Source organism: Scyliorhinus canicula, chromosome 8 (assembly GCF_902713615.1).
Source record: "Scyliorhinus canicula chromosome 8, sScyCan1.1, whole genome shotgun sequence".
Taxonomy (NCBI): domain Eukaryota; kingdom Metazoa; phylum Chordata; class Chondrichthyes; order Carcharhiniformes; family Scyliorhinidae; genus Scyliorhinus; species Scyliorhinus canicula.
The window spans coordinates 77,185,185-77,199,223 of NC_052153.1; the positions used below are offsets into that span (position 1 = coordinate 77,185,185).

The 14,039-nt window shown below is 49.4% G+C and overlaps 1 protein-coding gene across 1 annotated transcript in view; it reads right to left on the reverse strand.

Annotated features, from left to right (window-relative positions):
• LOC119969992 (leucine-rich repeat-containing protein 2-like) overlaps positions 1-14,039 on the reverse strand; it is a 133,320-nt gene that overhangs the window by 20,616 nt on the left and 98,665 nt on the right. The window contains exon 5 of the mRNA XM_038803958.1: positions 12,149-12,285. Coding sequence (XP_038659886.1) covers positions 12,149-12,285 — 137 coding nt within the window. The remainder of the gene's footprint in view (positions 1-12,148; positions 12,286-14,039) is intronic.

A 14,039-nucleotide genomic window follows, 5' to 3' on the forward strand; every position in this document is an offset into this window, starting at 1 on the left:
TGCCTGAAGTTGATAAGGCACAATGACTGGCTGAAATGTATCCATGGATATTGAGGGAAGTGAAAGTGCAAATATTTTGGTCATAGTTTCCCGGTCTAGACTCAGGTGTGGTGCCAGAGAACTGGAAAATTGCAAATCATAGGGGGCACGATTCTCCGGAAAAATTTCTAGGTTCATTTGTGGCGGGTTTTTCCAGGAGTTTGCACCGACTCTGTTGGGGAATTCCCCACTGCTATTCAATGACACTTGGGGCACGATCTTCCCAAAAGGGAACAAAGTCCCCAAGTGAGCACGTTTAGCCACATGTGTCCCGTGCGAGCTGCTTTTCAGGTGCAACGTGGCCGGACGATCGCGCCCTTTTCATTCTACCATAGGTGGCCTTCTCCTGGGGGGGGGGGGGGGGGGGGGGGGGGGGGAAATGGAAAATGACAGTGTTAGATATGACGCATGCAGCCCAGGGGGTGAGTAGTTGGTGGCGTCAGTGGCCGGGGCATCCGGCCTTGTGGCCAGTATGAGGTGCAGCGTGGGGGTTCAGCCGCCCTTCAGGTGGGGGTTGGGGGGGGGGGGGGGTCGGATTACGTATGTGTGGGACAGGGGTTAGTGCCAGGGGCACAATGTTGCTTACTCACCCTGGCTGCCTTGAGGAGGTTGTGCAGTTCCTTCTGGCACTGCTGGCCGGTCCGGACAGTATTACCCACGGCGCTGACCGCCTCTCCCACCTGCGCCCAGGCACAGCGGTTGCTGGTAGCCTCCTTCCTGGTCCAGAGTACAGGGTCATCCGCCTCTCCTCCACCGAGTCCAGTAAGGTTTCCAGATCGACGTCGGTGAATCTTGCGGTGTATTTGGGGAGTGAGTTGTGTGTATGCGGCTGCAGCTTCTTTGCTTCCTGAATGTCAATCTCGGACCTTGCGAATCCCGCACCGTTTCCCATTAGAATCGAATGTGTTCCACATGGAGACGGTGCCTGCCCTTAACTATAGCTGAATCGGCCCAGGTGCTGCGCCAGTCTGCGCTGGCGTCAACACTTAGGGCTGGATTCATTGTTGGCCGATATTGAAACGCGATTGTGCGGAGAATAGCCTCCGATGCCAGAATCACTGTAGGCGCCGGTTTGACGTCAAATCGGGACCCTCCGGCACCCTGAAAATGGTGTAAATGCGTTGCTCGCTGCGTGGCGTTTAAGCACCATTGGCATATCATTAGTGGGCCTGGCCCTCCATTCTCTGGAGCCTCCGCGATTCACCGCCACCAATGGGCCGATTTCCCGATGGCGCGGTTCACTCGTGGTCTCAGCAGTAGGGAACCCGGCTTGGTGGCTGCTGACTATGTCGAGTGCCGTCACAGTTGGCCGGATGCCGTGCTGTTGGTTCGGGGGGGGGGCTTCCACGAGGGCTGGGTGGACTGGTGGGGGGTGGCCAGGGGGTGGCAGTATTTGGCAGGTCGAGTCTGTGCATGGCCGGTGCCATGTTCTACGGTGCGACCGGTGCAGGTCGTTGCCGTGCGGCTATGGACCCGGCCATTCTCCATCCATTTTTGATGTTATTATTGTTATTATGTGTGAGCCAGGAGTTTTACTCGGCAAGGCTGCCAGCCCCATACCAGTCGCAGGATGGGTGAGAGTTCGACGCCGATTTTTCCGTCGTAAAACACCACAGGCAACACTTACTTTAAAAAACGGTGAATGCAGCCCTTAGTCTCAGATATGGAGAATTCCAGCCCAAAATATATTTTAGCACTGGGGAGATGAACTCACAGATCAGGCTGCCATTTTGATAGGGTGCCCTGATTACTCAGTGAGCTTGTGGGCCCCTACATCCCCCATCCATGGGCAATGCCGCCCCCCCCCCCCCCCCCCCATACACACACATGGGCACTACCCCATACTCCCCAAGTGAGGACACTCAGCTATAGGGTCCCCCTCTTCAGGCCCCCCTAATCCTCCTCTCTTCCAGGAACCTACTTGGCAGCCCCCCAACTTCCCTGACACCAAGGTGGCAGCGCCAAGGTGCCCGCATTCCAGGGGGAGGGCCAGGGTGTCACCCTGCACTGACCCTGACCACCCAGGGGTCTCCGATAGCCCTCAGGGCTCTCCTGGCACTCACCAGCTGTACTGCGCTCAAGGGAGCGCGCAACTCGGCCAGTGGATCACGCCCAGAATCTCTGCAGTGCAGAAGGAGGCCATTCAGCCCATCAACACTCTGCATTGACCTTTGCATTGACCCAGGTTCAATTCCAGCCTCGGGTGACTGTCTGTGTGGAGTTCCTCTGGGTGCACACCTGCAGACATGGGGAGAAAACGCGAACACCACATAGATAGTCACCCAAGGCCAGAATTAAATCATGGTCCTTGGAGCTGTGAGGCAGCAGTTCTAGCCACTTTACCACAAACTTCAGATTTCCTTCCCTAAAGGACATTAGTGAACCAGATGTTTTTGTTACAACAATCAATGATAGTTTAATGGTTACCATTACTGAGATTAACTTTCTGGATATTTTTGAAGAGGGAACTGTTGACATGGGCCTGAATTTTGCGTGCGATGTGCGCGCAGGGTGGGCAGGACCAGAAGTGGCCATGTTTTCTGGTCTCACTTGAGTTTCATTATCAATTGAGATATTACACTGACTGGCCATTTAAGTGGTAGCCAGCATGAAACATGTCTGGATAGGGCCAATGAGGCTGGGGAGGGGCACATGTGGGCATCAGGTTCAATGGCGGCCCAGTGCAAAGTTTAAAGGCAGCTGACAGAGGCTGATGAAGACAACAGAGCAGGTTGAGGGAAGTCTGCATTATGCTGGCTACAGCACCAGGAAGCGACTGCAAACGGGAGCGCACTTCCAGTGGGCAGCAAGCCCCTGAATCTTTGTGGAGGTGGTGACAGCCAGGAGAGACATCCTCATGCCAAGGGAGGAGGTCACCCCACCTAACCAAGAAGGCTTGGGCAGAGGTGGCAACTGAGTTAAGTGGGTGTGGCCTGGTCTGGCACACGTGGATACAGTGCCGGAAAAGGTTCAATGATCTTCTCTGCTTTGCAAGGGTGAGTTCTGAGTTGGCATTGTCCAGTGAGGGCACTGAGAAAGGGTGCCTGTCTATAGTTGTACACAATTGTGGGGGAATCAGGGAATCTCAGAAAACACCTCTACCCATGTGTATTAAAGCTGCAGAGAAGATCTAAAGCCCTGGGTCAATCAAAGGGTTAAGTGTTCAAAGGGGTTGAGAACATTACATACCTCGCAGAGGTGAAGGGTTGTGGAGGGCAGCATGGTATGGTGTTGGAGGTGGAGAGTGGAGACCTCAATGGAGCTCTGCACTTACAGGAGAAATGTAGCCATAACAATGCTGAGAGAGTTGCCACTGGTGGTGGGTTGACGAACCCAGCAATCCTCACCAGTCTTGAGCTGGGAGACCTGGAGCTTGAGTCTGAGCGGGGAGGGAGGTCCTCATTGCAGAGAGGCTGGCGCCTCTGAGGAAGGTAATAGCCCAGTTGCTGAAGCGAGGCAGGCAGAATATGAAATGAATGTTTGGGCATCTCGACCCTCATAAGGACTTCAGTAATGCGTCAATCACTGAGCCACTGTAATGCCATTGTTAACAATTGCTGCTTGCCATGGACATCGACTCTGTGATGTGGCTAATAGTTCTGGCCAATTGTTTAACTGCTCAGATAAACCATCCACCAGAGCCAGCCAGGAGGCTGACGACCCTCCACACACCCCCTCCCAGCACCAAGCACAGCACAGTCAGTGGGCACTAGCTCGTCAGCTCAGTTGCTGGTGAATATCTTTCCATTTGTTTTAGAATCAAGCACATTCAGGTAAAATATAGCATTGTCTCAATAATGTTGTAATTCCCTTGTTATTTGGTTTTGTCTTAAATAGACACACTGGATCTGCCAGAGGACACAGAAGCTATTACTCAGTTGGACACATACTTGAGAGGTGAATCTTGGCATCTTAGTTGCACCATTCTTATTTAGTGGACAGTTCTGTACAGAGTCAGAACCTTTTCACCGCTAGCAAAATCTGGTAAACACTGTGCACCCAACACTTATTAATTTCTATTACTTGAACGTTGACTACCTGTAAAGTACTTCCTACTTTACTTTCCAATTGAATCCTTCATAACAAATTGATTTTGTACTGAATTATATTTTTGCGGAAGTACAATATGTTACTCATTCAGAATACAAGATAAACAGAACCGATGTTTTATCAACCGTTGAAGCTTCAGTTGAACAAAGTTGGCACCTTGCTTCCTTTTTCAAGTTAGGTGTTTCATTTATGGGTGTGGTTTTCTGATTATCGACTATAAATGTGTAATTCCAGTGTTCATTGAATCCAATTTAAATAGACTGTACCCCCGTACCTTAAAAAAAAATCAAAATTCAAACTTACATAATAATCTTTTATTCAAGCTCTAATTGTGAAGTTAACCTTTATATCTGGCCTTTTCTGGACTTATAAATGTAGGATCCATGATTGTGTTTGACTAATTTAAAGGTAGAAATCAGGGGCAAAATTTTACAACCATTGCAGGGGACGCTTAAAATTCTGTAGGTAATTTTTCTGGCAGGGGTAGCTGGCTCGGGCCTTGGATGGGAAAGGGAAAGTGCACCCTTCACCAGCCCCCTTATGCGATCGGATCTTCCCTCGCTACCTCCTTCCTGTCCCACTAGGTGTTCTCTCCCCACCTAGCCTTTACCTGGTAATACCAAAGAGCTGACAGGCAATCAGGTGGGTGGCAGATCTTGAAAGTGGGACCTCCTCCCCAGATAGGTCAGAAGTCTCACTTCAGGCCAATTAATTTTTTTATTGCCCATCCCTAATTCCCCTTGAGAGGGCATTAAACACAACCAAATGTGGATCTGGAGACACATTCTGGCCAGACCAGGTAAAGCCAGACAATGTCTTTAGGCGACAATGGCTTCATGGCTAAATTCCAGGGGCGGAATTCTCCGACCCCCCCGCAGCGATTCTCCGGCCCGCGATGGCCGAAGTCCCGCCGCTGGCAGGTCTTTCCCGCCGGCGTAGTTTAAACCACCTCTGGTACCGGCGGGATTGGCGGCGTGGGCAGGCTCCTGGGGAGGGGGGGGGGGGCGATCTGACCCCGGGGGGTGCTCCCATGGTGGCCTGGCCCGCGATCGGGGCCCACCGATCGGCGGGAGGGCCTGTGCCGTGGGGGTACTCTTTGTCTTCCGCCCCGCCATGGCCTTCACCATGGCGGGGGTGGAAGAGACCCCCTCCCCTGCGCATGCGCCGGTATGACGTCAGCAGCCGCTGACGCACAGGTGCATACGCGGACTTCCGCTGGCCGGCGAAGGCCTTTTGGCCCCGGCTGGCGGGGCGCCAAAGGCCATTCGCGCCGGCCGGCAGAGCGGGAGCCACTCTGGCACGGGCCTAGCCCCTAAAGGTGCGGAATTGGGAAGGCCGATGCCGGAGTGGTTCATGCCACTCCGTCCCGCCAGGACCCCCCCACCCTGCCGAGTAGGGGAGAATCCCGGCCCAGATTTTTTTTCTACTTAACTGAATTCAAATTACACCATCTACCATGGTAGAATTTGAACCTGGGTCCCCAGAGGATTTCCCTGGGTCTCTGGACGACTAGTCCAGTGACAATACCACTACGCCACTGCCTCCTCATTGTGTTAAATAGCTACAGGGCTGCCGTTCAAAAAGGAAGCGAGTTCCCCACTGACTTTTGGTGGAGAGGCGGGAGGCCCTGCCACATATTAAATGCTGGCCCAAGAGAACCTAGCCTAAATATTGGGCACAGTAAGAAGTCTTACAACACCAGGTTAAAGTCCAACAGGTTTGTTTCAAACACGAGCTTTCGGAGCACGGCTCCTTCTTCAGGTGAATGGAAAGGCTTGTTCCAGAAATGTTTATATAGACACAGTCAGAGATGCCCCGGAATGCGAGCACCTGCAGGCAATTAAATCATCAAAGATGCAGAGAGAGAGGTAACTCCAGGTTAAAGAGGTGTGAATTGTCCCAAGCCAGTTCAGTCGGTAGGCCTCTGCAAGTCCAGGCTTGTTGGTGGGGGCCGAATGTAATGCGACATGAATCCCAGATCCCGGTTGAGTACGCATTCATGCGTGCGGAACTTAGCTATAAGTTTTTGCTCAGCAATTTTGCGTTGTCGCGTCTCCTGAAGGCCTCCTTGTAGAATGCTGACCCGGAGATCAGAGGCTGAATGTCCTTGACTGCTGAAGTGTTCCCCAACTGGAAGGGAACAGTCCTGCCTGTTGATAGTCGCACGATGCCCATTTATTCGTTGTCGCAGTGTCTGCATGGTCTCGCCAATGTACCACGCTTCGGGACATCCTTTCCTGCAGCGTATGAGGTAGACTACATTGGTCGAGTCGCACGAGTATGCGCCGCGTACCTGGTGGGTGGTGTTTCCACGTGTAATGGTGGTGTCCATGTCGATGATCTGGCATGTCTTGCAGAGATTACCCTGGCAGGGTTTTGTGGTGTTGTGGTTGCTGTTCTGAAGGCTGGGTAATTTGCTGCAAACAATGGTTTGTTTGAGGTTGCGCGGTTGTTTGAAGGCCAGTAGTGGGGGTGTGGGGATGACCTTGGCAAGATGTCCATCCTCGCTGATGATGTGTTGGAGGCTGCGAAGAAGATGTCGTAGTTTCTCCGCCCCAGGAAAGTACTGGACGACGAAGGGTACTCTGTCAGTGGTGTCCCGTGTTTGTCTTCTGAGGAGGTCGGTGCGGTTTTTTGCTGTGGCGCGGTGGAACTGTCGATCAATGAGTCGAGCGCCATATCCCGTTCGTACGAGGGCATCTTTCAGCATCTGTAGGTGTCTGTTGCGCTCCTCCTTGTCTGAGCAGACAAGGAGGAGCGCAACAGACACCTACAGATGCTGAAAGATGCCCTCGTACGAACGGGATATGGCGCTCGACTCATTGATCGACAGTTCCACCGCGCCACAGCAAAAAACCGCACCGACCTCCTCAGAAGACAAACACGGGACACCACTGACAGAGTACCCTTCGTCGTCCAGTACTTTCCTGGGGCGGAGAAACTACGACATCTTCTTCGCAGCCTCCAACACATCATCAGCGAGGATGGACATCTTGCCAAGGTCATCCCCACACCCCCACTACTGGCCTTCAAACAACCGCGCAACCTCAAACAAACCATTGTTTGCAGCAAATTACCCAGCCTTCAGAACAGCAACCACAACACCACAAAACCCTGCCAGGGTAATCTCTGCAAGACATGCCAGATCATCGACATGGACACCACCATTACACGTGGAAACACCACCCACCAGGTACGCGGCGCATACTCGTGCGACTCGACCAATGTAGTCTACCTCATACGCTGCAGGAAAGGATGTCCCGAAGCGTGGTACATTGGCGAGACCATGCAGACACTGCGACAACGAATAAACGGGCATCGTGCGACTATCAACAGGCAGGACTGTTCCCTTCCAGTTGGGGAACACTTCAGCAGTCAAGGACATTCAGCCTCTGATCTCCGGGTCAGCATTCTACAAGGAGGCCTTCAGGAGACGCGACAACGCAAAATTGCTGAGCAAAAACTTATAGCTAAGTTCCGCACGCATGAATGCGTACTCAACCGGGATCTGGGATTCATGTCGCATTACATTCGGCCCCCACCAACAAGCCTGGACTTGCAGAGGCCTACCGACTGAACTGGCTTGGGACAATTCACACCTCTTTAACCTGGAGTTACCTCTCTCTCTGCATCTTTGATGATTTGATTGCCTGCAGGTGCTCGCATTCCGGGGCATCTCTGACTGTGTCTATATAAACATTTCTGGAACAAGCCTTTCCATTCACCTGAAGGAGCCGTGCTCCGAAAGCTCGTGTTTGAAACAAACCTGTTGGACTTTAACCTGGTGTTGTAAGACTTCTTACTGTGCTCACCCCAGTCCAACGCCGGCATCTCCACATCATAAATATTGGGCAGGAGTGAGCGACATTGGACGCTGAGAGATGTTGGCCAAGTGTGGGTTTCTCAGCCCTGGCACGAATTCCAGTGACACACCTAGAGGAAGAAAACAATGCTGTCACCATGGCAACCTATAAAGTGAAGCTTAGAGCAGATTAAATCAGCGTTCCTGCATGTCTGGGAAAGAGGTGGAGAGAAACTTGAAGTTGCAAATTTCCATTACCTTCTGGCTGCCAGGCTTATGTCACGCAATAGCTGCAAGTGCCTTTGCAGCAAATAGCACAACTTTAGCTCTCCAGCAGATGAGGTCCCCATGGGTGCCAAGATAGTGATTCGTATCTTGCAAATATAATTGGGATATGACCAATTATTCTATGCTGCCATGTATTTTCAGTTTAAAGTATGACATACCAGAGTGGATTTTCATCTTCACCATGGTAATCTGGTGGAACAGATTGCCTGTTCGTGCATAAATGTCAGAAATTAGTTGCCTGACAAATTCACACATACTTCACACTTGAATGGAGTTCCTATGCGCACCTTGAGATCCACTGAAAATGCACTATGTCGGTCTTTTCTTGCTCATTAGTTTGTGTAACAGGTCAGCACAGGACCCAACAGACTCAAAAATGAGCTCTATGCAACTTTAAATGTAGCATCTAATTATCAACATTCCCCAAAGTGGCAAACAGTTTTGAAGGTTGGGTGATGTAAACAGTTAGTCCTAAACTGATATGAAACGAGTACAGTGCTGCCCTCTGGAGGTAACTCTTGTACTAGTCAGATGCTGGTGCATACAGATCTTCAATGAAATGGACAAGAATAACAATTTTTACATTCAAAACATCTTTAACATCGTAAAATATCCCAAAACATTTCACAGGAGGCAAATTAATAGGGGCAACCTTAATCTTTACCTGCAGGGGAATGAATTGAGGGAACAGATCACCTGGTATAAGAAATTAGGACCCTTAATAAACTGGTAGTTCTGCATTGTATAGAACCCTTATGAGGTTAGCTAATACAACATTGATTCTCTCTCTCTGGAAAGGTAATTTCTAAATAGGTAACAATTCTGAACAGTCCCTGGAAATATCAGGCCAATAAGTTCAGGCTGCCATTTGACATTCCTAAATTGGTGGGATAGAGACTTGTGTACACCACTATCTGTGCAAGTGTTTAGAAAGGGCCAGGCCCACAACTTTTTGAAAATAAATGCCCAATTCATTTTTTCCAATTAAGGGGCAATGTAGCATGGCCAATCCACCTACCCTGCGTATCTTTGGGTTCCCATGATGTGGAGATGCCGGCGTTGGACTGGGGTGAGCACAGTAAGAAGTCTTACAACACCAGGTTAAAGTCCAACAGGTTTGTTTCAAACACGAGCTTTCGGAGCACGGCTCCTTCTTCACCTGAAGAAGGAGCCGTGCTCCGAAAGCTCGTGTTTGAAACAAACCTGTTGGACTTTAACCTGGTGTTGTAAGACTTCTTACTGTATCTTTGGGTTGTGAGGGTGAAACCCACGCAAACACGGGGGGAATGTGCAAACTCCACATGGTCAGTGACCCTGAGCCGGGATCGAACATGGGACCTCAGCGCCGTGAGACAGCAGTGATAACCACTGTGCCACCGTACTGCCCTTACAACTTGATGTAAATTAAAAAGCTGACCTCAAGCAGGATGCTGAACAGTGGGGGAGGTGACCACCATGACACTTTGGGTACCTGCCCCGTATCCATTGGTCAGCAGGGTTTGATTAGGTTATTGACACTGGGTAAGCTACCAATCCCAGAAAAAGGGAGTATTAACAACTGCTCGGGGGACAGGGGGCCGTCCCTGTGAAGTGGCAGTGCTTATCAGTCAGCCACCTCCTTCAGATGGAAGGTGGACCAGAGGAGAAGTAAGACTAAGGGAGGAATTCCCTAACAATTCAACTAGAGAGCAGGATGCTGTTATCATAAACTTCTGAATCCAACATATTCTGTTCACCCAGCTGTTTGTCCTATGGGATTGGGAAACCACTTTCAACTGTCGCAGGTCCCTGTCTAATTAATTAATTAATGCACCTTATCTAAGCTTCATAATAAACTAAATATACTATCTTAAAATTACTAGTAAATAGTCAACTGCCTATCTTAGGTACCTGTGGCCTCCAAATCCAAACTCCTACACTGGACATTATTAAAAAACTCATGATTTTCATTCCCATTGATTTCAAAAGAATGAAAGTCAAGAGGGCTCGAGAACAAACAGGAAATCTGTTCCACCAGATTTTCACGCAAGTGGTGAAGATGAAAATCTGCTCTGGTCTGACATTTCACAGGAACATTATCAAACACTGGAGTCCAGCTGGAGATATAAAAGCAGGTGATCAAAAGACTTGGTGAAAGAGATAGGTTTTAAGGAGCATCTTAAAGAAAAAGAGAGGTAGCGAGACTGACGTGATTAGGGAGGGGGTTTCAGACCTTAAATCCTGAGGGCAGCATGGTGGCGCAGAGGGTTAGCCCTGCTGCCTTACAGCACCGAGATTTGATCCCGGCTGGGTCACTGTCCATCTGGAGTTTGCACATTCTCTCCGTATTTGCGTGGGTTTCGCCCCCACAACCCAAAGATGTGCAGGGTACATAGAACATAGAACAGTAGAACAGTACAGCACAGAACAGGCCCTTCGGCCCTCGATGTTGTGCCGAGCCATGATCACCCTAATCAAACCCACGTATCTACCCTATACCCCTAACCCAACAATCCCCCCATTAACCTTACACTACGGGCAATTTAGCATGGCCAATCCACCTAACCCGCACATCTTTGGACTGTGGGAGGAAACCGGAGCACCCGGAGGAAACCCACGCACACACGGGGAGGACGTGCAGACTCCACACAGACAGTGACCCAGCCGGGAATCGAAACTGGGACCCTGGAGCTGTGAAGCATTTATGCTAACCACCATGCTATCGTGCTGCCCTAAGTGGATAAGTGGATTGGCCACGCTAAATTGCCCCTCAATTGGAAAAAAATGAATTGGGTACACTAAAACTTTAAAACAGAAATTGACCTTAAATCCTAGGCAACTAAAGGCATGGCCACCAATGCTGGACCGATTAAAATCAGGGATGTCCAAAGCACAGAATTGGAGGATTGCAGAGATCTCGGAGAAGATTAGAGATAAGGAGGGACAAGGCCAAGGCTGGATTTAAAAACAAACATGATAAGTACAAAATCAACAGAGCAAAAGTAGATAACCAAGCACAAGGGGTGAGTGAATGAAATTTTGTGCGAGTCAGGACAGAGGGAACAGCATTTTGAATAAGCCCAGGAGTGTGGAAGATGGAAGGCTGACTGTGAATAGTCAAATCCAGAGATTACAAAGGCATGGATAAGCAGATATGGTGGTGGTTTTGGCGGATATATGGTCAGCAACTCATCTCAGTGTTAAACAAGATGCCAAGAATATGAGCTATCTCTTTTAGTCTCAGGCCATAATAAAGACACCAGAGGTAATGGTGCAAAACTAGAAAGAGAAGCCATTGCAGGTGATTCTGTGGTTATCAATGGATAGCAATGGAACTGGAAGGCAGTCCCACCCAGCTGGAAGGCAGACCATGTCAAAGGCTGCAGACAGGCTTAGAAGGGTTCGGAGGAATAATTTACCTCAGTCCTAATTACATAGGATGCCATTTGTGACTTTGGTAAGAGCTGTTTTGGTGCTACGGCAAGGATAGAAACCTGATTGGAGGGGTTCAAACAGAACTGTGAGGAAAATTAGCATGGATTTAAGAGTATGCAACATGTTCAAGAGAGAGGTCGGAGATGTGATGGTAGTTTGCAAGGATAAAAGGTTAAAATTGAAACTGAAATTTGTTTGCGGATATTTTAATTTAGTTCTTCAAATGTATGGTCAACTTAGTTAAAACAATGGGCAATCACAGGGCTTCCACATTCATTTTTAGACAGTTACATATTGCTTGAAAATAGCAGGTGATGATATAGGATTACAAGATCTCCAGTACCTTGTTTTTAAGGATACTTTAGAAGTCAGAGTTTGATCATCGTACAGTAGTACCACAAAGGTATGTCACGACGTTAAGAACAACCACTTTAAATAGCTTCAATTGAACGACTAAACACATCTCAATTTTTGAGGCAGAAGGCTATGACTTAAATCTTGATTTAAATTATCCGTGACACTGAGACCCTTAGTTGTCTAATCCAAAGATATTACCTCATATGGGAGCTCTGCCAGTTCCAGGTTACTTGATAAGTTCAGTTTTTCTAGATTCTCGCAGCACCCGAGCTCCAGTGGGACAGATGTCAACTTGTTGAAACTAACATTCAGTTCTTTCAGTTTGGTCATATTGCCTGTCAAAACACAACAGCAAACCTTCCATTTATCAGTAACATCAATCTTTCCTGTAAGGAAACATGGGCCCCATATCTAAGAAAGGATGTGCTGGCCTTGGAAAGGGTCGAGAGGAGGTTCAGAAGAATGATCCATGGAATGAAGAACGTATCATATGAGGAACGTTTGAGGACTCTGGGTCTGTACTCGTTGGAGTTTAGAAGGATGAGAGGGGATCTTATTGAAACTTACAAGATACTGCAAGGCCTGGATAGAGTGGACGTGGAGAGGATGTTTCCACTTGTACGAAAAACTAGAACCAGAGGACACCATCTCAGACTAAAGGGACGATCCTTTAAAACAGAGATGAGGAGGAATTTCTTCAGCCAGAGGGTGGTGAATTTGTGGAACTCTTTGCCGCAGAAATCTGTGGAGGCCAATTCACTGAGTGTCTTTAAGACAGAGATAGATAGGTTCTTGATTAGTAAGGGGATCAGGGGTTATGGGGAGAAGGCAAGAGAATGGGGTTGAAAAAATATAAGCCATGATTGAATAGCGGAGCAGACTCGATGGGCCAAGTGGCTTAATTCTGTTCCTATGTCTTATGGTCTTATGGCGGGTACAGCTTATTCAGTGAGCAATTGGATGACAAGATGTTCTTTACGATTTGATGCTTGTTTCTCGCTCTGACAGTTTTGTCCCCTTTCATCCAGGTGCTGGTTTAGCTCACTGGGCTAAATCGCTGGCTATTAAAGCAGACCAAGCAGGCCAGCAGCACGGTTTGATTCCTGCACCAGCCTCCCCGGACAGGCGCCGGAATGTGGCGACTAGGGGCTTTTCACAGTAACTTCATTGAAGCCTACTCGTGACAATAAGCGATTTTCATTTCATTTTCATTTAATTTCATTCCTGACGGACACAGTTCCATGGGCTTCCGTCACCTTGGTGTGAGCAAGGGTTGAGTTGATAGCACTCTCACCATTTCATAGACTTGAACTCAAAGACGAGGCTGACACTTCACTGCAGTTGTGAGGGCAGAACTGCAATGTCAGAGATAGCGGCTTGGATTCTCCGCTATCCGGCGGGGTGGGCCGTACCGGCGCCGAGGAGTGGCGTGAAGCACTCCGGCATCGGGCCGCCCGGAAGGTGCGGAATCCTCCCCACCTTCAGGGGCTAGGCCGGCGCTGGCGAGTTTGGTGCCAAAGGGCCTCCACGAGTTGCCGCATGCGCGGGAGCACCAGCATGTTCTGGCGTGATCCCAGCGCACGTGCAGGGGGGTTCTTCTCCGTGCCGGCCATGGCGGACCATTACAGCAGCCAGAGCGGAGGGAAAGAGTGCCCCCACGGCACAGGCCCATCCGCAGATCGGTGGGCCCCAATCCACCTACCCCACATATCTTTGGGTTGTGGATGTGAGACCCACGCCGACACGGGGAAAATGTGCAAAGTCCACATGGACAGTGTCCCAGGGCCGGGATTGAACTGGGTTCTCGGTGCCATGAGGCAGCACCGTGCAGCCTGAACTTCTGATGGTCGTGAAGGGCACTTTAAATCCAAATATTTCTTTCCTTGGGTGCTCCATCCAAGTCACCATTATTCATGTGTCAGGTTTAAATGTTGGCAGGCTGTTCGATCCCCATGAGGCATTATATCATAATTCCAATCATATCCTCACTGGAAACCACAAGACACTATTCCAAATGGAAATTACTGACAGAATCCCAAGCCAATTTCTCCTCTCCACTTTTCCCTTTCCCAAATAAAGGACATGTACA